Source organism: Tuber melanosporum (genome assembly GCF_000151645.1).
Source record: "Tuber melanosporum whole genome shotgun sequence assembly, scaffold_244, strain Mel28".
NCBI classification, from domain to species: domain Eukaryota; kingdom Fungi; phylum Ascomycota; class Pezizomycetes; order Pezizales; family Tuberaceae; genus Tuber; species Tuber melanosporum.
Window position 1 is genome coordinate 31,012 of NW_003298913.1, and position 23,986 is coordinate 54,997.

A 23,986-nucleotide genomic window follows, 5' to 3' on the forward strand; every position below is an offset into this window, starting at 1 on the left:
TAGCTTGTAGGGCGCGAGAACCTCATCTGCTCGCGCGAGGGAAAGGGAAAGGGAAAGGGAGAGGGAGAGAGAGAGGGAGAGGGAGAGGGAGAGGGAGAGGGAGAGGGAGAGGGAGAGGGAGCGGGAGAGGGAGAGGGAGCGGGAGAGGGAGCGGGAGCGAAGTGAAAGAAGTAATGGAATTCAAGCTATGGCTAGTAGGTCGTTTTATGGCGGAGAACCTAGGCAGGTTGGGCACCAGCCTCAAACCTCAACTTCTCATCTCTCGTACCCTATGACAATTACCTCGAGAATGCCGTCCAATGGTCCACAAAACCATGTGGAGATGTCCGGGGCGCCTTTGTCTATGTCGGGTATGCCCAATTCTGCCGCAATTTCTCTTCCCCAAACGTCAACTGCTGGGGCCGGAGGTCTTGGCCCTACCCCAGCTCCATTACCTACAGCTACTGCTACCGGGAGGGGGGATTTTGGGTCATTCACGGGATACACTACTCCTATGCCCCCCAGTCCATTTGCGATGCCTGCTAGCCTGCCAACCGTTCTTCCGCCTGTGGGAGACGGAACCCGCGACTCAAGGCGCCAAAATCTGCAGAATGGAAGGGATGAACCCACGAGGGCAGAGGATGCCTTACGGGGGGGGTTGAGCAGGGCTTTATCTAGTGGGTTGTCAAGTATAGTAGGAGAGGAAGAAAGGAGAAGGCGTGTGGAAAAGGAAAGGGATGGGAATGCTCGGGTGAGCGGCCCCAACGCCGGGAATCAAAGCCCCAATAAGCGGCTGAGCTCAGGCTTTAGTATTGGCATGGGCATGCCGAATATGGCCAAGAGTTGGGATGATTCCATCCAGAAGGCTTTCCCTGAGGCCAATAGGGAAGGTGGGAAACCTTCCAATGCATTGGGCAAAAGGGAAAGGGACGAGGAAGAAGCTGGGAAACTGGAAAAGAAGAAAAAGCACCACCATCACCATTCGCTGCAGTATGTATCCGCTCATGTTTATTATTCTACATCGTAAGGCTAACGGGGAAGGAAACATAGCGCTGTCCATCACCATCGTCATCATCATAAGGTTGACGATGAGCCAGCAGGGTCAGGCCTCGAGATCCCGTTGGCAAGGGCTGGAGCGCGATCCAAGTCACCCAACAGTATGGCCATGGCTCATCCGCATCATGTTCATCAAGTGACTGTCCACCATCACCATCCTGCTGCTGTTTCACCGGCCCCTCCCCCGCAAAGGGTCAAGACAAGTCTACTCATAGATTCATCTAAGGTATTGGCTAGCCTGGCTTCGAAACCAAGGCAGTATCTCGGCTCAACGATATATCAACCCACACCGACCCCCAAACAAGGATTGTCGGTAACGCAGCCATTGCTGCCGCGATTCGAAGGCAGAGAGAATTGCATCTTTCAGGTTCGAATTCCACGTAGGTTCCTCAGTGCGGAGCAGAGGAGAGATGTGCACAGACGTAGATGTGTGTGGGGTACGGAGGTCTATACGGACGATTCCGATGTTCTGGGGGTATTGGTACATCTTGGAAAGGTTCCCGGAGTGCTTCCGGAGGGGGCCACCCCAGATCTTGTAGCAGAGACCGGGTGCAGGAAGACTACCAGTCGGGGAGACATCACAAACATGCTTTCAACAATCCCATCGCCGGTCAGGAAGAAGGGCAAAGGGGCGCATGCAGCGGATGAAGGGCCAACCATCCAACCGGGGAAGGATCTTATTGTGAACCTTCTCATCCTACCGACGCTGCAGAAGTATACCGGGTCCGTGCGAAACGCGTTAAAGTCCCGCAGCTGGAACACTATCCATGACGGCATGAGCTACTCGATTTGGGATATGGAGTGGGTGGAGGCAGGCGAGGCCGAAGCCAGAGGCGGTGGCAGCAGAAAGCGCCGGCTTGACGAGAGAGAGTGGGTGAGAAGATGGGGTGAACTCCCACCCAGCAGAGGTGGAGGTGGCGTAGGAAAGGTGGGGTGGAACAAGGGGAGGTGGTCGGAGAGCAAGACGGGGATGAGAAAAGGCAATGTTACAGAGGTAGGAGCTTGATTTTGTTTTTCACTAGGATTTGCTTTCTTGCTTCGTTTGACAAGGAAGAGACGGCGCCGAACGGAAAAGTTTGACTTTTTTTTCTTCTTCTCAACCCCTCCCCCCCTTCCCCTGATCGCGAAACAATAAATTGCCTATCCAATTTTTACCATAGTTTTTTACCTTCTTTTTTCCTCTTTTCTCCTTACTATTCTATTTCTATGGATTTCCTTGAGCCGTTTGGGAGGATAGCTTTCGCTCTACGATCATCTGCTCTACTTTGCGACTGTGCGATACGATTGATTCATTTTTCCATATCTATATCGGTGGGCGGTGTTTTTATAGTATCGTAACCAGTACTTCCTTTCTTCCTTCCTTTCTTGCCATCTTCATTCTTGTGATATTCATTCATTCATTCATTCATCATTATCATCATAGTTTAAGTCCCAGTAAAACATAAGTTACTATTACTTCCCTGACAATGCATCCCATGCGAGCAGAGCATCCCCCCTGCCGAGGGATAGATTACCGGTATCTAGCGTTCTCCCCTTGCCTCCCACCATCTTCAGCAACATCATCATGGTGGGGACCACAGTTCTCGCGCGGTCGAGTGGAGCATGATATGTACAGTACCGTTTTCTCCACTCCGTCGCATACTCTACTCGAGTACAAGTATGATACTTCATACGTCCACGGTAAAACCTATCATGCCCACCACCATCACCGACCCCAACCCACCCATGTACCGGTATGCACCTTGTAAGACAGATGAGCACGGCAAATACCCTAGGCCCAATCAAAAGCCCAGCCCTGCACCCACCATCAGATCGAGGACGCCAAACCGGGGCTGACCCGACCGGAACACGCGACAGCCCAAAAAAAAGGGCGCCAAGACACCCTTCTCGCTTCCTTACCTTTCCCAATCTGGATAGGGAATGAGACATGTCAAAGCTTTTTTTTCTTTCGTTCTTGTTTTTCTTTTCTTTTCTTTTCTTTGTTTTTTTCTTTTCTTTTCGTTGATCATCCTTGTGGGTTAATATTTTGTTTTTGTTTTTGTTTTGTTTTGTTTCGTTTTTGGAGGGGGGAATCCGGGGAAGGGGGTTGTTTGGGGTGGGGGTATCATATCATAAATCATAATGGTATTGTTGTGTTTTAGTGGGGGTTTGGGTTGGGTAACCATTCTCAGCCTCAGGCAGATGACCAGTAGACTACTCGTACAGGAACCTGCGCTGTGCTGTATCATGATAATAGTATCATACTCGAGCAGTTTGGCTTATAATATCATACTCTATCTTTTTTTTCTTTTTTTTCTTTCTCTTTTTTTGCCCTCACTGTGAGGTATCCGATGGAGTGCGTTTGTTCGGCTTTGGTGTTAAGAGTGACAGGACGGGGAAGCTCGGGGCGCTCCAAGTTAGGTGCCTATGATATATAACAAGTATGATAATATTATGATAATAATATTATGATATATTACTCGAGCACCGGTATAATAAGGGCTACAAGCAAAAGGGAAAAGGGGAAGAAGAAAAAAAAAACCCCGGAGCACCAGGCTGCCGGGGCCCTGTTTGCAAATATCATACCGGTATCATATATAATAATATTATCATACTACAAGTAATATACATCCTGCACCCCATGCTCCGGCGTGTATCATAAAAGAACCGGAGAATTTTATCGAAAACGGCCACATCCCTCCTAACTCAGTGTGTATCAGCAGCAACCCTTGATCACCACAGCAATATTAGTTATATATCAGCACAACCCGGATGGCAAAAGGCAGTTCCAGAACCCCCCAATGTGGGGGGGGGGTATGTAGGGTAGGCTCAGGAGATGGACTGGGGGGCCTCCGAGGTCATTAAATTATTATCATGATTATTACATTGTTCCCATCCCAGACCATATACCCAGTGCAGTTTGTGTTGTGTGTGTGTCATGGGAGTTCAACCTTAGTGGAGTTTTTTTTTCGTGAATATGATATTTCTCCCGGCAAGAAAAAGGTATGGTAGAGTGTGGTGGTGCCAGGGTTCAACATTTGCGATTTGAACGCCGTTAGAGCTACCGGTAGGTCGCAGTTCGGTTTATATATTATGATACTAGCACATACAAACCTTGTATGTATAATAATATTATCATATGTGGCCCTGGAATTTTGTGGCGAGGCCTCAAATCGCGAGAATGGAGTCACAACATGTAAGTTATCATAGCACCAGTAACTGTTTCTCGCTGGGGTCTATCGCCAGGTATAGATAGCCCTTTGCGGCTCGGAAGAACCATCCCTGCTTATGATAGCATATCATAATATTATGATAATGTTATGATAATATTATTATGGTAAAGGGTTGGGCTAGCGAAGCGTTTCCAGGGATAGTATGATATGATAATACTTGTAATACTAGTATTATAATATTATTATAATAATATTATTATATCATAGTTTAACAGTGCTTGGAAGGGTAAGGGAACTTCATGGACACAACTGTAGAAACCAATAATTAGGCTGATTGCTTAGCCTCCCCCTCCCCTCCTCCCTGTCCGGGTAACTCTTAGTTGCATCCAAAATCCTCTCTGTGCAACTTTTCTTGACCGTTTTGAAAGACTAAGTTATATATATCTTGATTGTTTTGGGTGGGGTTGGAAAAGGAAGGGTTGTTTCTTCTCTAGGATGAGAAGCGGGAACATCGTTATCATGCAGTCTTATTATACATTTGTGCCAAGGAGGAGTCCGTCAACCATTTGTCACACTGCTATGTATCGCATCAGAGCTCGCCTTACTCCAGTAGATGCTTTGCGCCAATACAATGATACCGGCCACATTGCACATACACCTACACCCCCGGTCGCCGCGAGCAAACCGATAGCCTCAACCCGACGAGAGCACGCCATGCCTTCCCTGCCCAAAAAATCCGTACGCATCGCCCCAGACACTACTCTCTCCAAAAACGAGCGATTGGAAGCCCTCCACTCCGCGCGCATCGTCCTGGACAGCGTCTCCACGGATTGGGTATTCACCCCGCCGCCCCCGCCCGGTCAACCCTCGAAATTCGCACTCCAACGAAGCGGTAGTCTAGGGTCCTGGCGTCCCAACGCTGCCAGCTCCCCGCTCGCAACCTCCCGCACGGGCGACTCCGACTCGGAAGACGCGGGCTCCGACTCGTCCTTGGACCTGGACCTAGACCTGGAGGATAGCGTTGGGGCATCGTCATACAGGAGAGCACTGACTCCGCCGCCCAAGCCGAAACGTGTAAAGCAGCGGGGCGCGGGAACCTCGAGGGAGGGCGTCTGGCGGAGGAGGGAGGACGACAGCGACGTCGATGCTGCCAACATTGTCAAGCGGGAGAGCGAGAGCGGACAGTACCCCTTCGAGAGCCCGGACGACGTGCCCACGCCGGAGAAATTGCGGGAGCGTGTGAAACGGGAGATGGAGGCTGAGATGGCATGGAACGATGGGTTGAGATTGTTTGTCGCCAGACGGGATGCCTGGACTGGCGCTGTGGGGGATGAAGTTCCTGTTCGAGAATCGAGGTTTAAAGATGTACCCCTTCCCATCCCTTCCCATCCTCACTTCTTTTGCTAACCGGGCGCAATCAGAACCCCCTGACAAACCTGGTGACTCCCCAAGCATACCCGCAAATCTATAGAAAAGTGGTTCTCGAGGGCGCGACCCCACCGGTACCCATCGCTCTACCACACATGATTAACGCACTCGTGGAGGGCTGGCAATGCGACGATATGTGGCCACCAAAACCAAGCAGGCCAGAACCGAGCATGAGGAAGAAGACAGGTGGGGGGATTAAGAAGTTTATGGGTATCAGTTGACTAGCCGTCCCCCCCACCACCTGCCCAGAATGCAGGGCGGGGGTGGGGGTTGTGAAGTCGAAGTTGTAGTTGTAGTTGTAGCCTTTTTCTTCTTTATCTTCAGTCCATTGGTTTGTTCTTGGGATGGGATGGGATTGGATGAACGGACCGGGAGATGATTGATTTTTTAGCGGTCACTATGAATGAATGAATGGATGGACGGACGGAGGAGCCAGAGGGAGATCTTGTACTTTACTATACCTACTACGCCAATCGCCAGACATGATAGAATTTACTTCACCACTCCCCCCCCTCCTCCACAAATGATATGATATGATCTTCAACTCCCGCACCCCACCGTGAACCCGCAACAACCCAGCCCGTTACAGCCAATACTACCCTGCCTACGTACATATTCCGCCCCGGCGGTCTACCGGTACAGTATCATAAATAAGTAGTGGATGCTACTCGAGTAGTAGGATCCAGTTTGATCGTAGTGAGTTAGGATAGGCATCGGTAATGCGTATTATGGGGTGTTGTGGTGTTGAAGTTGAAGTAGTGGGGACGCGGGGGGGTATTTGGTATGTGCTCGTGAGTAGGAGTATATGCAGTTGTACTTGATATTCTGTTGAGCATAGATGTTTTTTTTTTTTTCTCTTTCCTTTTTTTCCTTTTTCTTTCTGTCTTTCTTTCGAGGCTTTGTACTATTTGGATTATGAGATTTGTGGGTTTGTTACGGTTATGATAATATCATACATTGTGGGTTTTTTGGATACCGAGCGTGGGTGCAATGGGTTATGCTGACTAAGTAGCTAGGGCTGGTTAACTGGGGCCTAATTTGTATAACCGTATGTGTTAAAGCGAAAAAATGAAGGGAAAACAAAAATGAGAGTCCCTTTATAATTGATTCCGATACTCAATCCCAATGGAAGTGAAATGGTTGGAAACCCATCACAACACAGGCGTGGGTTGCAGCAAGAATTACAAACTAACTAACTGATAGAATACCACAGTTTGCGAGGGTCGGTGAAACCTCACCTCCTCCCCGCCGATCTAGTTACGGATTGTGTGACCAGCGAAAACGATGTGATCCGCCCGATAACACTGGTAGTCACAAGGAAGCTTAACACACCTCCTTCCACTCATCCGGGGGGGGGGAGGGGTTCTCCATTCGAAGCGGTAAGTTGCAGGAAAGTTTTGCATTGTTGATACTGGATTGCTCGTTTTTGCTTGAGATCGCTTTCCTTTTTCATCCATCCCTCCTGACCTATTTCTCAGTGACACTCTTCGTAACCCCGGACGAATCGTGTGGGGTGTGATGGATGGTATCATATGACCGAACGTCGGCTGGAAAGCCAAAACTCCCGATGGTCCGGAGTTTGTGTGATATCATGTTAATCATGATGAATCACTCGTGAACTGGAGAGCGGAACATGGGGGTTGGGGCGGGCGTGGCTTGAGCGAGGAAGGGTTGACGCTGGAGTGAATTCAACCTTTTCATTTTATCACACCATTTCCTTGGTGCCAGTTATGGTGCGATTGGCCATAGTACCGGTATCACTAGTCGCCACACCGCCACGCACGTTGGGGCCATTGGCCTGCCCATTCTCTCATTTAATGGATGGAATAAGTTGGCTGGCCGGGTGGATGTCGCGAGCCCCAACGCTCGCTTGCCAGGAGAAATAGCCAATGATCATCTAGCATGGTTTGTGCCGCATTGGGAGATAGTGGATAAACAGGAAACCGGGACTTTGTGCCTAAGAAATCCTTGATTCGGTGCCGGGGCAGTGCTCGTGGGGTACTTGTGTATGTGCTGGGTCACGCTGACCGTTCTGCCTTCTGGAGGGAAGGCTAAAGTAAATTGATATTAAACCTCATGTTACTTGTGCGATGTACTGGGGGGGCGGAGCGTGGCATTGCTTTCGTCGTGTATCCGCTGGGTGGGGAGGAATCCATGCCGTGCAGAGACCTAAGGGACTAACACTAGCATGAGGGGGAAGAAAAAACCTTAAGAGAGGAAACGTATAAATGGAGCAACAATGGCCCGCTCTCTGCACTCTGTTCTTGTATCCTGAGAAGGTTTCGGCAACAAGAATGGCAGCGCAACAGGAGAAGATTGTATCAGGTGGTGCATAGGAGGGAGCTCTAAAGGTTTTATGCGTCATTAAGGTGGACGACCGAGTATTGTGCTGGCGGGGGTCAGTTTGAGTCGTGAAGATGTTCATGCGTCATATGATAAACTCACCTAGGCAACCCAACCCCCGCACGCCTCACCCCCATTGTGTTTGCGGTTTCTGATGCCGTTGATGGGTTGGGTGAGGTCTACTCGTACGTTGACTTCCTCAACCTCCCTCATAGTCTCGCACAGAATAAACGTACCAGTCAGGTCGACCAGCGCTCCCTGAGGGAAGGTGACATTTTTCTTTAATCGATTATTTGGCGGGATACTACCTAAATCGACAGAATGCCATTGGCAGGCAGAGGGGTATGTTTTATAAGGTGGTTTTCATATTCCACCTTTCCGCACAAGAGCCAAAGTACCCATGAAATTGAAACTAGGAACTGATTAATTTGCTAATATACAATTTCGAGAAGGAGATCTACTGAGCGTGCGGCAGTTGACGGGCCCTGGGATATCTAGTGACCAATTCCATTACATGCTGGTTAGCGGGGAGGGAGGGAGGGGACATTGGTGGGGTCTCTGTTGCTGGGGGAGCTCCGGGTCCAACTAATAGTGCACTCGAGTTCCGTTCTGTCCTTGGTCTCGTAGACTAAGTTACTCACTTTTTTTCTTCACCAGTATTCCCCACAGCACACGTGCCAAATGGACTTAATCTGTGAAGGCGTGGACTGTGAGCCTTGAACATTTTGCTGTGGTCTGTCCTTACCTCTTCTAGAGCTATATTTTCCTTCACCACCTCCCGAATGCGGTTGCCCCAACTCACTCATGGGGGGAAGGTCTGGTGGATAGACTAGGCTTAACTAGCCTGAGTCCAGTAGCATTTGAAGGCATTGGGGAGAAAATATCCGGGGAGGGGAGGTAGACTAAGGATTTCATGAAAGAGTAGAGGAGTCGAGTCCAATTATCACGATAAAACTACAGCTGTGAGATGGGGAGAGAGATGGTTAATTGCTATCTGAAATAGCAGACCGGACTTGCATCAGGAAGTCCAAAGGCTCCCAACAGCCGTTATTTGATATATCGGGAAGAATGAGAATTGGGCTGATCTGAGAGCTGCCATAGGATACTGCCATTTCTATTATGATATCGGCATTGGATCTTCTTTACGCCTTCACAGCGCGAGAGGTGCCTTGAGAGACCGCCAAACCAAATTCCGAACTGAGGGATCCAAGTTGTGAAGAGTGATTGAGTGCCCGAGCAAATATGATGCCAGATGCGCTTCAATCGGAGCCGGGGAAGAAGTGCTTGCCGCTGAGGCTTACGTCTATCTTGAGCTAGGGACCCGATAGGATAAACCTCTCTGGAATAATGCTGGAATAGCTTATCGTAGGCCAGACTATGGATAAGATATTTGCCACGCGGTAGATTCTATGTGCATAGCACCTACTGCTACACTCTAAGAGTTATTTATCGTTTATGACAGCGCTCTTTTCTCTCAGTGGTATCAAAATTCAACACTATCGTCATAGAAAGTCACTCGAGTGCAATGCCACTCCAACTGCCACATCCTGCAAGCCACTCACACCACCAGCGCAGAAGGGATCATACGTCATCAACAGCACGAGAACAAGGCAGGAAGACATCCCCTAAGTTACCCTACAAGATAGAGACTGAAGTGCACACCCTTCAGCCCACCCTCTCCCCCTCCCTTCAATCCTGACTCCCCAGAATCTCCTCGGTATCTTTCTACAAGTTGGCCAATCCCCATAGTATCATACTCGAGTACACAAATCGCAAACCAAACGGAGGCTAACTAAACGCCATGTCCACCACCACGGCCACCCCGGTGCCAAAGCGCCACAAACTAACCCTCGACCAGCGCATCCTAATAATCACGTGGCGCGCGCGGGGCAAATCCTACAGCAGTATATCCGAGGAGACCAACATTTCCGAAACGGAAGCAACAGCGATCGTCAAGCGCTGGGAGAGCAACCGAGAACTCCGTCCGCGGCCCGGAGGGCGACCGAAGAAGGGGCTGACCAAGCAGGATCGGCGACGCCTAGTGCGGATCCGTGAGGAGCGGCCGGGGGCGTCGGTGTGGGAGATATGGGACACGGCCGCGGCGGCAGGGGCAGTGGTGGGGGTGGGGGTTAGGACAGTCGGCAGGTTTTTGCGGGGGGTGGAGAGGGAAAGGAAGAGGGCCAAGAGGGATGGGGCTATTCAGCGGAAGGGCGGGAAGATGCAGGTATCATAAGTAGGAGGTAGGGTTAGGGGTTACATTATCGATAAAGTGGACTTAAGCGATATAAATTTAATTTACCCATCCATCCTGGATATTTCACTTGAGCCTTCAATCTTTACTACAACAAAACTAAACAAAAAACAAACATGCCATCAATCCCCCTCCATCCAACCCCCCGCTCGCCCCCTCCCCCTCCACCAACAAACCCCCTCCCACAGTTCCTGCATACCCCCTCCGGCCTCGCAATCGTCGAAGTCCAAGGAACCATAAACCTCCCCCAACAACTCTCTACCGCCACCGCCTCCTCAAACGCGCAGCAAAGCCACGAAACTCCCGTCGGCAGACTAATTTTTCCAGACGGTGACCTAACGCCTTCCAAGCAGGTCTACTTATACATCGGTAAGAATCAGCGGCTTACGGGCGAAGTGAAGGAGCTAGCTACGCCGCTCGGGGTCCTGCGGAGGAGGGATAATGCTACTGGTGGTGGGGGTGGGGAGCGAGGGTGGGAAGGAGAGGAGTTGGAGATTTTTGAGATTGTGAGGTGGAAGCTTTTGTTTTCGCAGAGGCCTGAGCCGGTTAGTTAGGAGGTGAGATGGGTGGATGGTGAGGGGTTATGATGGATGAGGTTGTGGATGGTTATTTCAACTTCCAAACTCGCCAACAACTAAACTAAGTTATCGGAGGATGGATGGATTGCGGACTTGGCTGCTGTGTTTTCTATGATATTTACTAGCGTCAATATATCCTCGTTAATTCTAGCGTGAAAATTCAGCGCTCTGCGAGAGCAAAAAAAATTGGAGATACGGCGAATCGAACGCCGGACCACCTCTATGCTAAAGAGGTATTATACCACTAAACCATATCCCCATTTTGTTACCACTAGGTCGCATGTGACCATTGAGATTCAAATTTGCGCGACCGAAAGTTCCAGAGTCATACATGGCATTATCTTGTCCGTCCATATCTACCATATCCCGATCATTTCTAACGAGAATCTCCAACAAAAGTTAGTCCCCGCCACACTAAATCCATACCAACTTTAGAAGTACCCAAAGCACGCCCAAACCGAACGCCGAGCCCACAGCAATCCTCGCAACCCATATACTACACTATCATACATACAAACCCAAACCCCTAAACTAAACAAACACCCCCCCAACCCCCCCAACTCTCCCACAAATACCCATCCTCCCACGCCCCATATTCTCCTCCCTCCAAACGCGCAGATCCAACCCCCTAACCAACCCCCCCATCCACTCACTCCTTGCAGCGACCCTAAACAACCCGTCCACGACCCCTCCCAACTCCTCGACCTCCACCCCAAACTTCGGCACGAGCACTTCCCGCCGAGAGGCAGGCCGCGTAACGTACCAGATCCCGTTATGCATTTTCCACTCCGTGCGCAGGGTTTTTGTTAGTGTTGCTGTTGTTGTTGATTTTGTGCTTGTATGTGGGCCAGGAGGTGGGTTGGGGAGGGGGGGAAGGGGGAGGAGGGGAACGGCAGGATTCGAGATGTGCTGCTGGATGGCGGCGGCGTGGGTCGTCATGCTTTTTGCGGTTTCGTATGCTGGGTGGTGGGGGGTTGGGGATATGGTGTCCAGGAGGGGGATTGCGCGCGTTAGGACTTTTAGAAAGAGGGAGTAGATTGCGGTGTTTACCGATGAGGAGAGGATATCCGGGGTTGGGAGTGCGCTTAGCGATGCGTGGATTGAGTTTAGGAGGGTTGTTAACATGGATGTTACTGCCTCGACGCATGCGTCCAGTGTAGAGTCCACATCCAACCGGAGCTTTGCGAGTATCTTCTCAGTAGCTTGGAGCAATGGCGCGCTGAGTATCCACCCCGCAGGGTTAGTAAACGTGCACTCGATATACGCCGGGAATATCGCTTCAGTAAAAAGCGACCGCAGGCTGGGTTTCTGTGCCGGGCCCACTTCCAATTCCCCGGACAACGCAGTGGTAAGTTGGTGAACAAGATACTCCTGCTGTCCATCGATCGCCGCGCGCTCACAGACGGATTGGAAAAAGCTGGTGAGCTGCTTGTGCATGCGCTGGTGTGAGAGCTTCAGGCCGTAATTCTTGAGTCGGCCAACGACGTACATAGGATCAGCGGACGGCAGCGGGAACACACTCGAGTCGGTGAAGAAGGGGTCGATCGTCACGATGTCGATCGAGTGCTGCTGCAAGTACTCGACTACTTGCTGCACAAATTTGACGTATGCGCCTGAGGAAGATTTCGCATGGATTTCCTGCTTGGAGATTAGAATTACGTGCGCATGGGTGTGCGGGTATAGTACTTGGTAGATCTCCTTCATGGACCTCATCATGGATTTAAGCATCTCTGAGTATTCGAGTTTGAGCGTTAGGGCTCGCTGCGCAGAGTCGTTGTGGGTTTCTTCGTAGTTCTCTCGCATGTTTGCAAGGATTGCTGTGAGTGGTGTTAATTAGATTTCAGAAGTAATGAGATGGCGTGACTTACTAGATATCAAAGATAAACGTCGAGCTCGGAAGTCGGTCAGGGTGACTTTGAACTCTCCGCTCACCTCGTCGCGCACGAATGGTGGATTTGCAAGAATCGGATTAGTAGGATCACAGTTGAGGAGCGTCGCAGTATACTCATTCTGGAACTTGAGCAATGACTCCCTTTCCACTAATGTCTTCAACCAGAAGGATATGAACGCCGTCTTGTTGGACTCATACACGTCTGGTGCCGATTGTATAACTTTCGGGATGAAATACGCCGTGAACTTCCGAGTTTGCTCCGTGTCACGAAGCGATGACCATGACTCTGGATTATATTGGTCAAGATATGCATCCCAGTTCTGGCGGATCGGTCAGTATCATTAGCTATATTCAGGGAACACCAACTTACTTTTAGCCCATGTCGGACTAGGAACCCGACGACTAGAGCCCATGTATCAACGGTTTTGATTAGAAAACTATCTTCTGGTTGTATGTCGCTACCAAAGCAGTTGGAAAGCAGCCTATGCAATGCTTCATATACAGTAACAAACAATTGCTAATATTGTTAGCTGAACGCCTGCAAAAAAAAAATGCCGGGCCCATACTTCAGCTGCTGCCCTTTGATCATCCTTAATTATGATATCGTCGAATCCCGACCAGTCTCCATAGTCCTGGCTGTCCTCGCCCGCTTGAACAGAGACTCCAGCGGATTCGTCGGCACTCTTAGTAACAACCAAATACTGCTGGATCAAATCAAGAGCTTCAAAGATCAGTTTATTCGAGAGTCGACCGTAAGAATTCAATACATTCGCAGTAGAAGCTACTCCTAACTTTAGTTTATGCACGACAACAATAATCGATCAGGGAATAGATACCTTTCGTGAGAATTACAATCGCACTCTGTGTCTGTCCTTTGATTCCTACCAGCGTACTGCGCAATGACTTCAACGCGTCAATAAGAATACCCTCGAGTTGCTGTTGATTCCGGCGGATGTTATCCTCCATAATATCTTCCGTTAACTCCGTATCACCCCTCTCCTTTGCCGCGCTGAAGTGCTTTTCCGCCTCATTCCGTGCGGCGTGGTGTTGGTTCAAGGCGGAACCTGTGAAGTGGTCGAACCACCCCATGAATGGCTTCAAGACGTCTAGGCCCTCGCCGCTGTGCAGTTGAAAACGCATAAGATTCAACCAGGCTCTAATACTGACGATGCAAGCTTGCTGATGCGACAGATCCGGGTCCACCAGATATCGAATTGCCTCCAATGGGGGACGACATTGAGGCGGAGAAGCCCACCATAGTGTTGAGAGTAGATCATGATGATTTCGCAATGCGGTAAGGTTTTCTACCCGGAGTTCTTCATACTTGAGATATTGACGGCCGTGGTTTGGCATCAGCCTGTTGACGAGATTTCCAATCTTATTGATCGGCGTTGATGCCTTCATTGCGTGAAGGCCTAAGCCAACTACCTTCAATAGCAGATGAAAGCAAGGGTCAGAGTCCCGCATTTCCAGGGACGGATTGCGGTCAAGATTCTGGAGGAAATCAGGGGACCCGTAGGTCTCCTCATTCCTTAGATTGGCTAGGTTCTTGCTGGCGAAGAATTCGTAAAGTACCGGGATAATAATATCGGTATTCAACCATCCCCACTTCGCAATGAGGTGATGACATCGTGCGTATAGTGTCCTACAGTATGCATTGATGGCGCCAGAGTGCCCTTCAATATTTGTGCCATATACTTTCAGAGGTCGACCAATGAGGACTCTCAAAAGCGCCCAATTCTCAGAGAGGTTTCCATCTCTCACTGGTCCTTGGACAACTCCAAATTCATCGAACTGGTATAGCGGTAAGATTGTCCAGACTCTACGCCAGTGCTTCTCGAAGATCCGTATATCTAAAGCCCGCTCAATTTCTGGAGGTCGCAATTCGTTATTTAATAGCTGCCAAAAACTAATATGCTGATAGTGAACTGAATCCAAGGTGTATATCGCAATAACCCAGGCTTCAATGAGATAATGCTTTGGATCTATCCCACGCTCGTAGTTGGCGATTACCCGCTGATCCTCGTAGCATTCCCTAATAGCATTAAAGCCACATCTCAAGAGGCGACCAAGCAATTGATGTCCTAGTCTCCGGATCGTTCTATCCAGCTCTAGTCGTTCCCGGGCTCCAGGATCTCCGGATGCGAGTTTATATATTTGAAAAGCAAACAACAGACCAAAGACATGGAGCTGGAGCGCTAAGCGCGTTGGCGCTTTGCTTAAACTTAGAGGCGTGCTCCCCTCTAGAACCGGTAAGACCTGATCACAGGATGTGTCGATAGCCTGAAGTATTCGTTGACCAAATGATATCAGGTCAATAGAGTCAGAGAAAGATATCACCCGGTAAAGATAGTTTGAGAAGAAGAGGTAAAACATGTAAGCCCGAGAAGCCCACATATGGGCCTCAACATCGCTACCCCCCTTATGTGCTCCGTCTACAAACTCTACGATATCATGCATGATCGACTCAAACTCTGCGGCCATAGAATCCTCGTAAACGCCCCAGCGAACAAGTTTGTCGCCAAAACGAAAGTTGCTGCTATGGCCGAGTGTCTGGAGCTTGGAATTCAAGGCTTTGGATAAGCCTCCACATCCTATGAACGTCTCACTGTTGAAAATTGTTCCGGGTTTTAGTGGAATTGTATCGAATGATAATGTGTATTTGCTACCATAGGGCAATAATCCGATAAGTACAGGCTTAACATCCAGAGTTGTGTTTGGAGCTGGCTCCGGGATCATTTCGATTTCTACATCATCAGCGATGATTCGATCTTCTGGAGGAGGCTGACGCCGTTCGATAGTCTCAGCATCAATTCGCGCCGGCGTACGCTTTCGCCGGGGCCGAGTAGGCTTCACAATTTTGAGGGTTGAGGTCGGGGCAGGTCTGGGATCGCCGCGCATAATCGGCGGTGGATTAATCAAATCCTCATCATCCATAAACCTTCTTAGGTTCTGGTGTCTTCGAGCTGTTGTCTGAAGCAGCTCGGCCAGATTTAGTCGTTGTCCCTGTCGAGAAGATTTCTGGAGTCTTGCGACTGCTATACCTGGGGGCTCCTCTCTCTCGAACTGTGTAGGCTCGGGCATAAAAAACGGCTGATGTGTGATGGCATTTGGTCTTGCTGGCACAGCTGTCACATTCGAACGCTTCCGGCTCTTTTGACGCAAGCGGTGTGCATCATTAATCCTGCTCAATAGCGGCCGTGTACGCATGATATTAGTTAGAGTAGTTTGTTTAGGTCGTCGCCGGGAAGCACTAGCTCCTATTGAGGAAAGTCCGAGATCCAAGCCCAGCACCCCAGCAGGATGTTGTTCCACGGTGGGTGATAGTGGTCTTGTTGGAGGAGCATCGGTACGGTCTTCATCTGGGGAATCATGTGCTCTGATGGCTATAGTCCCTTCTCTCCACTCCCTCAGAACGCTTTGCACCTCCTGCGTGTCTGCCGCAGTATCCAATTGGAATATCTTCTTTGATGGACCTTGCCTTCCTTTTGACCGCCTCTCCCTTGCACTTCTCGTTGCAACTTTGAGAAAAGTTGGGGGAGAGATTTCAGGATTGGTAGCTCGATAATGCCTCACTGCATCTACAATTCCTAACTGAGGGACCTTCGGTTTTCTTTTGGTAGAGTTCCTCTTCGTGCCTATATGGTTCGTTATCCTTGGCTGCCGAAGGCGTGAGCCACTCCCAGAATTCCTAGCTCCACTAAGCCTATCGGCACTCATACCCTGAGGCGCCCGTGATGGCCCGTTCTGATTTCTCTGTTTCTGTTTTCTAAGCCCGCTATTCCGTTGAGTTACCGGAAGCATACGATCTATTCTATCATCCTCCACAACATCATCAATTTCGATTACTTCGATCTGATGTTGGCGATGAAGGAGTCTTGGGCGGCCCGAAGGAGGGGCTTGAGGTTGTATATTCGCCGGCCCGTTTGAATCATCTGAATCATCGCCAAAAAGAAAGGCGTCACCGACAGGAGACCTTGGCCTGGAAGTAATCCTTGCTCTCGCTACGCCAGGTCGGGGAGTGAGATCCTGTACTGGAGTCGAGCTTCTTCGATCGCGGCGAGAATCATTCGTTGAGCTAGGGTGCTGTCTTTTGTCGAGTTTCCACCAGGAAGCTGGAAGTACACCTGCTGTCTTGCGTTGCAAACGACGGACCTCTTGGGATTCGTCCTCTGATTCTGATGGAGTGGGCTCTTCTTCAGGCGGAGATGAAGATAATTCAAGTACAGTTCTCACGGGACGGGCTCGAGGAGTATCATCATCAGACCCCGGCGAAATTGGCCGAGGCCTCCCTTGCCCAGTAGGTGATGACTCAATATCTGATGATGAATCAAGAAGAGAAAGTATGCCACGCCTTTTTATGCCCTGTTCTTGAGTAGGTTGCCGTGGGGTCTTTTTAGTAGGCGACCCATTAGGTGATGTCTGCACAAGCGGTGTTCGAGATCGCCTCTGGGGCGAGTCCTCAGACAGCTCGTACACGTCCCTTCCATTTTCATCGATTTCTGCCTGGATGCTGGAGGGAGTTAAACGAGCATTTCCGGCACTCTGGCCCGCATCCGGCTGAGGCCTGACAGCACTTGCATGCGGGCGTTTTGAATATGTATGGTTTACTTTGCGTCGCTTCACGCCATCCGCCAAAGCGCCATTAGGCCTAGGCCTCTCCCGTGAAGCACTAGCAGCATCTTGGAACCCCTCAAAGTCATAGATATCTACCGGCCTATCACCCTGCCCTCCAGGTCCACCCCTCCCTCTAGATGACACTGGCACAAACTGACTTTCGTCATTCTCCGGCTCGGGGGGCGCTACATAGTCGCGCTCTTGGGAGTCCTCATCTGCACCAAGCCCTCCATTTGTTTCCTCTTCGACCTCACTAATTCGTACTGGTCGGACACCTCGAGCCTTTAGGGTTTGGCGATATCGTTCCTGTTCTATCAGATATGGATTCCTCTGAATTGGCTTACGTACGCGGAGGCTTCGATAATATTGTGGTGCATCATTATCCGGAGGTATTATTATTTCTTCCTCTTCCCTCCCTTCTGCTGCGGGAATGACAACCGAGAAGGTAACACGGCGGGGTGGAGACCGCACAGCAGAAATTGAGGGCGGTGTCAGAACAACGGAAGGCGGTGATGATAGTGGGGAAGATGTAGCTGGCGAGTCTCCCTGGTATAGGTTCAGGGGTGTTCGTGGCTCCGACAACCCCAATAATTCCTCCTGGGTCGATAGCTCGCCGTCAGAAATGTCATCGTCGGAGGCGGGCACATAACCAGTTTCCCTCCAGTTCGTCATGTCATCATATGTCGCGAGGTTGACTTTGGTGTTTGTCGTGCGTCCTTGTAGCAGTTCCGGCGCTACAGCACGAGCGTTGCTCCATGGGTTCCAGTCGCGTCGCCCACAAGTAGATAGGAGAGGTGACGGACCGAAATTGGTGTCTCGGACGCGACGAAAACCAATTAACGCGTCCTACCCGAGTAAGTTACAAGGTTGTACAGTACTCGTACTATGATAAGGCAAAAACCGTCCGATCCAAACCGCCAAGCCAGTAAAATTTTATTGAAAGACAGTAGTTAGCATGAATGGGTCAATTGGCTTGTAATTCAACAGACATTCATGCATTTTTAAATTTGTAGAGTACCGGTACCTTATCGAAGTCAAGAAAAAGATTCTGGTAGCCCACGTGATGTCAATCATCTTACTAGTACCGGATCTCATACCTTGAACCCGTACCGGTACCTCTCGCGCCGCACGCCATAACTCTGCAATCCGTAAGAAGCCCATCCTATTACTTCCAAGCCCCCTCTTATCTCTCTTCGATCAACGATTCAGAATAAGCTCAAAATGCGCGGTCACGCTGCGATCTTCCCTATCGGCTTTGCCGTCATCTTCGGCGTCGCAAATGGTTCTTCCTCCAATGAATAACTCTTACAGTCACTTGACAAAAGTCTTGGTGAAACGAGACTTCACCTTGCTGGAGATCACGGTACTGCTGCGGGTGTAGGGGGTATTGTGCAATGGGTGACCCGTTCAAGAGGCAAAGAGAAACCTTATTTCACCAAGACTTTTATCTACTCGAGCAGTGACGGTATTTTCTTTAGTTACTAACCTGCGCAGGCATAGCTATTTTCCAGCCACTCGTGGTGGAACAAAGGCTTAAGGCAATTCGAGACCAGTCAATCCCCTAACCCCAGGCTTGATCACAGTAACTGACCAGGAGTAGGAATGAGATTGCGGATCATGCGGCCGACGAGATTTCACCATCCGATAGTCAGAAGAAATTACCGGTTCGTTTAGAGGTTGAAGCAACCAAGATGAGAGATAAGCAGATAAAGGGAATAGAGGCCACGGGAATGTCGAACCCGACTCTTAATATGAGATGCGAAGGGGAGGCGAAGCCCGTGAAGGTTCCAGCCAGTTGGTATCAGTTTTGGAAGTGAGCAGCGGGGTCCATAATGTATTACCTACCGGTACCGGTATTGGAGGGACAATTGAATAAGTATCATATCAGTTTTGAGCCAACAAAGCGCGTTTTGGCAGAGCTTTTGAAGAAAGGATCTTGCTGAGCTCTTGGCCAGCATTTAAAGCAATTCCCATATTGTATTGTAAAAACATGCACTCGCCTAGGCTTAATCCCTTTCATGATGCCGCCTACGCCGTCGTCTACTATCATCCCTTCTCGTTGGAGGATCTAACCTCCTCCTTCTCCCCCGTGGTGATTCTGACCGTCGCCGGCTCTCCTCACCACCTTCGCTTCTTCCCCTGTGATGTCTTCCTCGTGAGGGTGATCTCGATCCCCTACTTCTCTTCCTCTTCGATTTATCACCTCGCTGCACATAGCGTAACTTGTCTGCGCACTCTTCACAAACCCTCGCAGTGACAAGAGCATGCTTCTTCTCCCCGCGTTCAGCATATTCAAAATTAAGTTCAACGCTTCGTAGGCCACCCTCTTCATCGGGATTCTCATCCAGTGTGCTACGGTGGTTCCGACAGGATAAATTTGCGCAGGAGAACTGACCCTTTCCATCGAGCACTTCCTGCTTGGTTCGCCACCTCATGGCAATCTACCATATCAATATTAGCGTAAAAAAAACCTCGAAGTAGAAACAAAAGGAGAGGAAACCTGTTTTTCTCGCCATCTCGCCAGTTCTACCATCGCAAACTCCTTGAATAACTTATCATAATAGCTTTTCGCAATCCTCTTTTCTTCCGTATCCGCTTCTTCATCGGTCCGGATGAACTGGTGATGGTCCTCTAAGATGTCGCGTTCGTTTCTGTATTTCGCTGGTGTGGGAATGGTTCCACCGTAGTAAGAAACGTAGGCCGAAGCAGCTTGTAAATGTCGAGCATAGGCAGACGTGGCACCAGATGATTGAGCAAACGCTCTGCTTGTCGGGGGCATTTTGGTGTGGTGCTGAGAAGCTGCCTTCCTCCCTTCACAAGGAACTTCAGGAAATATGCCAGTGGTCTGCGCCTGGCCAGGAGCAAAAAAAAAGGTCTTGGCGCCAAGGATGAATGAGTGGAAAAGTATTTAAGCAGTAAATTTAATCTTCATCTCCCCCGGCTCTTCATTGCACGCGTGTTACTTGTTAGCCACAATTTCCTCTATCGGCCAAACGAGCGTCAAACCGAGCAAAGATCAATAGAATTTCTTGAAAGTTTGCTGTGAAGTGGACGTCTTGGAGGAATTAATTGCCAGGTTTTCCGGGTGATTGGATGCTCTCCTTTTGAGAATTCTCACATTTTCATGGTACGGAATCAAGGTGTCTGATGACCATTGGTTACCTCTCTCCGAATACCGGTAACCGTGTAACAGTGGATTGGTATGATACTTGCACGAGTACGGTACTGTAGACTACTAGTACTCGTACTTCAGCTGAACCACTGCCAGTACTCGGGTATGAGGCTATCTGCAAAATTCGCTGACACCCCTCCTACTTCACACTAAAAATGGGCAGCGAAATCTCAGCTTTGTCACTCTGTAAAAAAATTTCAAATTTGTTAGAGGCCCCTGAGCCATCTAGATATTATCAGTTGTAAGTGAGCTCTATTAGTTAACGCCCATAGTGCAATGCCAGGAATAATGAAAAGATGCTTCTGGTTTTATATAGGTTTCCCATACAACAGGTACATTTTAACAGCATCCAATCTGACCCCTCAACTCTCAGCCCTCAAGGTAGGGTCAGAAAATTGACATAATTTCCACCTGGAAATTCTGGGCAATCGCCTACACTATGGAATTGATTTCGTTCATTCTCATTACTTTTAGGCAAGTTGAGCGTGGTTACAATCAGCCATTTTTGTTGTTGTAGTGAGGGGGGGGTGTCAGCGAATTTTGCAGATAGCCTCCTACAGTACATGAGCCTTTGGGGAGAATGTTGTATGGTAGCTCGGATCTTTAAAACAATGCTCTTGTAGACTACGAGTCTCAGAACCAAATGAGAGCAACTCCTGGGGAAACCTTGGCCCCTAATCCCCCCAGCCCGGTTTAAAATGCTGTTCTTTCTCCACCACCCGCAGCTTCTGGCGGGGTTGCGTAAGTGTGTCAGCTCGTGGAGAGCTCTAGGAACAAACACAAATACAACCAGTCTACCCCTCCATCGCTTTGACCATCGTTCACTCAATCCTCAAACTTGACAATACCCCAAACCTTTCCCCCTCATCCCTCTTCTCCGCCCCACCATGCCCATCACAAGAAGTATACTCCAACATTTTGTAGTTTTCTCGACAATATCTAACATTCCCCAGAAACCATTTATGCTGCACAGCCTTCTACCCAGCGTGCGAGGCCAACCCATCTTTCAACAGATCCCAATGGTGAACGTCTAGCATATGCTGTATGCATACCTCCCCGTACCTCTAGGGAGCAAAGCTAACCTTACCAGTCTGGGAAATCCGTTTTCCTTCGCTCGATCGATGACCCCTCTCTCTCTACCCAATACACCGGACATACCAGTACGGCGAATGTAGCCCGCTTCTCGCCCAGCGGCTATTACATTGCATCGGGTGATTCTTCGGGCATGGTGCGAGTTTGGGACGCTGTGGGCCCAGAGATGATCACAAAGGGCGAGTTTGGGATTATATCCGGCCCCATCAACGATATTGCCTGGGATGGGGAGAGCAAGCGTTTGATTGCTGTCGGGAACGGCAAAGAGCGGTATGTTCATTCTTCATTCTACTCGGCGCCACGTTGTTGATTGTGGCTAGTTTTGGCCATTGCATCACGTTCGATACAGGAAACTCCGTTGGCGAGATCCTTGGCCATTCCTCTACAATTAATTCGGTCTCCATCCGACAATCACGTCCCTACCGAGCTACTACGGCTTCGGACGACCATAATGTTGTCTTCTTTCATGGGACCCCATTCAAATATAATAAAACACTTACTAGTCATCATTCAAATTTCGTCCAGGGTGTGGCATTTTCCCCAGACGGAGAGCACTTCGTCTCCGTGGGCACGGATCGCAAGATCATTTTGTACGATGGTAAAACGGGGGAGTTCAAGACCGAAATCGCCTATGGAGATGCCACCCATAGAGGAGGTATCTACTCAGTCTCTTGGAGTAAGGATTCAAAGAGATTTGTTACCGCCTCAGCAGATCAAACAGTCAAGGTCTGGGACTTGCAGTCCGAGAAGAACTCGCACACATGGAGGTCTGGGCCAGAGGGAACAAGCATTCCTGACCACCAAGTTGGTGTCGTCTGGACACCCAGAGCTGACAACACCATCATCTCACTGTCGCTATCGGGGGATCTAAACTACCTTGACCTGAACTCTGACCGGCCAAAGAGGGTAATTACTGGGCATCAAGCATCTATCGGCGCAATGGCCGTCACTGGAGAGACAAAAACCTTGTTCACTGGAGGCGTAGATGGGAAAACCTGCGGGTGGGATCTGACCAAAGGAACTGCGGATTCACTGGATGGTGCAGGCCACACGAACAGTGTCTGCGGATTTTCCTCGCAAGACGAAAGAAGATTGGCTTCGATCGGACTAGATGACTTTATAAGGCTTATTGATGTTGGGGCCAAAGTATTCATGTATGCTCCTGTGAATCGCAGATACGAAGAGATAGGCTAATGCGGTAATAGTGGAACAAATCACCATTGTGACGCGCAGCCTAAGGGGTTTACTTGGCTAACATTGAAGGGGGAGCAATTTCTGGTTACTGCAACAGAAAAAGGAATCCTTCTGGGTAAGGTTACCACCAAACTCAAAGTCAATGAGGTACTGCAACAAACCTACACCCCCACCCATATATCTGGCTGTCGAGATAAGGGTATTTTTGCCGTTAGTGCTGTAGACCAAACGATCCACATATATAGCACTTATGAAGAGGGGCCGGGCGAGCAAAGGATTAGTGAGGGGAAAGTCCTCAAGGACTTTCAGGCAGCGCCGACATGTCTTTCCTACTCACCCTCGGGAAAGTATCTTGCGGTCGGGTTCTCATCGGGAAAGATCATCCTATACGATGTGGACGAGGGCTACGCAGTGAAAACTACCCGTTGGTCATTTCACACGGCTAGGGTGGCGAGTATCACCTGGAATGCGGAGGAAACCCACGTCGTCTCGGGGAGTCTTGACACGAATATCTACATCTACAGCGTTGCGACCCCAGGAAAGAATCAATCAGTCAAGAATGCGCATATGGGAGGTGTGACTGCCGTTGATTGGGAGGGATTCGATGGAATTGTCTCGGCTGGGGCGGATGGAACCATCAAGAGGTGGGGGGTTAAGCTAGAGTAGAAGGAGTTTCCAACAGTTTCTCCAGCTGGTGATACCGAGTTGAAAAAATTCTAGAGCTTCTGCTCATACCAATTTCTATAGCTGTTAATCTCCTAGGTAATCATATGAGTAGTGGCCCTGGCGCCTCATTCCTGGATTCGTACTCGTTACTTATCTCTTGCCGTGCCACCGAAACAAAACGACCATTGTAACATGGGACAGATTCGCGCCTCTGGGGCTCTCACTAGAAGTGAAATAGCACAACACCACCACGTTCCAGTAGCCTAAGGCCAAGAGGCTAACTACCACTAAAATGTGGAGGAAGTTTGGAGGTTCGACTCTTTCTTTCTTTCTTTCTTCTGGGGGGGGGGAATGGTACTCGTAGAGAGCAGTAGAAAAAGGGAATAAGCTCTAGGTCGGAGGAGTAGCAGTCAGATGTCTAGCCAGTCGAAAAGTTGCTCCAGGCCGCATGCAAGGCCATATTGGTATTGCGGGGTATCCCGCATTTTCTGCAATAGAGTTACCTTGCGCAATCGAGGACTCCCCGTGCGATATTTCAATTATATATCTGGAAGGGGTTTAGAAGTG

The 23,986-nt window shown here is 49.6% G+C and overlaps 6 protein-coding genes; 4 read left to right on the plus strand and 2 right to left on the minus strand.

Annotated features, from left to right (window-relative positions):
* Positions 1–157: 157 nt before the first annotated feature.
* Positions 158–2,457, plus strand: GSTUM_00001055001 (uncharacterized protein). XM_002838356.2 has 2 exons: positions 158–969; positions 1,030–2,457. Exons 1-2 carry the CDS (start codon positions 188–190, stop codon positions 2,039–2,041), a joined length of 1,794 nt encoding a protein of 597 aa, XP_002838402.1. The 5' UTR covers positions 158–187; the 3' UTR covers positions 2,042–2,457.
* Positions 2,458–4,682: 2,225 nt separating this feature from the next.
* GSTUM_00001056001 (uncharacterized protein) lies at positions 4,683–6,400 on the plus strand (the record flags this gene model as incomplete). XM_002838357.2 has 2 exons in its annotated part: positions 4,683–5,552; positions 5,609–6,400. 2 exons carry the CDS (start codon positions 4,683–4,685, stop codon positions 5,834–5,836), a joined length of 1,098 nt encoding a protein of 365 aa, XP_002838403.1. The 3' UTR covers positions 5,837–6,400.
* A 3,925-nt stretch (positions 6,401–10,325) lies between these two features.
* GSTUM_00001057001 (uncharacterized protein) lies at positions 10,326–10,922 on the plus strand (the record flags this gene model as incomplete). XM_002838358.2 has 1 exon in its annotated part: positions 10,326–10,922. One exon carries the CDS (start codon positions 10,326–10,328, stop codon positions 10,761–10,763), a length of 438 nt encoding a protein of 145 aa, XP_002838404.1. The 3' UTR covers positions 10,764–10,922.
* Positions 10,923–11,318: 396 nt separating this feature from the next.
* On the minus strand, positions 11,319–17,967 carry GSTUM_00001058001 (uncharacterized protein; the record flags this gene model as incomplete). The annotated part of the gene is made up of 5 exons (XM_002838359.1): positions 11,319–12,604; positions 12,656–12,998; positions 13,049–13,195; positions 13,245–13,465; positions 13,515–17,967. The coding sequence occupies 5 exons, from the start codon at positions 17,965–17,967 to the stop codon at positions 11,319–11,321; spliced, it is 6,450 nt and encodes a 2,149-aa protein (XP_002838405.1).
* Positions 17,968–19,215: 1,248 nt separating this feature from the next.
* Positions 19,216–20,099, minus strand: GSTUM_00001059001 (uncharacterized protein). XM_002838360.2 has 2 exons: positions 19,796–20,099; positions 19,216–19,736 (listed from the first exon to the last, which is right to left on the minus strand). Exons 1-2 carry the CDS (start codon positions 20,072–20,074, stop codon positions 19,302–19,304), a joined length of 714 nt encoding a protein of 237 aa, XP_002838406.1. The 5' UTR covers positions 20,075–20,099; the 3' UTR covers positions 19,216–19,301.
* A 1,107-nt stretch (positions 20,100–21,206) lies between these two features.
* Positions 21,207–23,555, plus strand: GSTUM_00001060001 (uncharacterized protein). XM_002838361.2 has 5 exons: positions 21,207–21,370; positions 21,421–21,509; positions 21,558–21,829; positions 21,880–22,713; positions 22,765–23,555. The coding sequence occupies exons 1-5, from the start codon at positions 21,355–21,357 to the stop codon at positions 23,417–23,419; spliced, it is 1,866 nt and encodes a 621-aa protein (XP_002838407.1). The 5' UTR covers positions 21,207–21,354; the 3' UTR covers positions 23,420–23,555.
* The last annotated feature ends 431 nt before the right edge of the window (positions 23,556–23,986 follow it).

Coding starts and splice junctions, on each gene's coding strand:
- GSTUM_00001055001 (XM_002838356.2), top strand. CDS start 188: ATGGCTAGTAGGTCGTTTTATGGCGGAGAACCTAGGCAGGTTGGGCAC. Junction 970..1,029: donor CACCATCACCATTCGCTGCA/GTATGTATCCGC, acceptor AAGGAAACATAG/CGCTGTCCATCACCATCGTC.
- GSTUM_00001059001 (XM_002838360.2), bottom strand. CDS start 20,074: ATGCCCCCGACAAGCAGAGCGTTTGCTCAATCATCTGGTGCCACGTCT. Junction 19,737..19,795: donor CGAGATGGCGAGAAAAACAG/GTTTCCTCTCCT, acceptor TTGATATGGTAG/ATTGCCATGAGGTGGCGAAC.
- GSTUM_00001060001 (XM_002838361.2), top strand. Junction 21,510..21,557: donor GTGAACGTCTAGCATATGCT/GTATGCATACCT, acceptor TAACCTTACCAG/TCTGGGAAATCCGTTTTCCT. Junction 21,830..21,879: donor GTCGGGAACGGCAAAGAGCG/GTATGTTCATTC, acceptor GATTGTGGCTAG/TTTTGGCCATTGCATCACGT.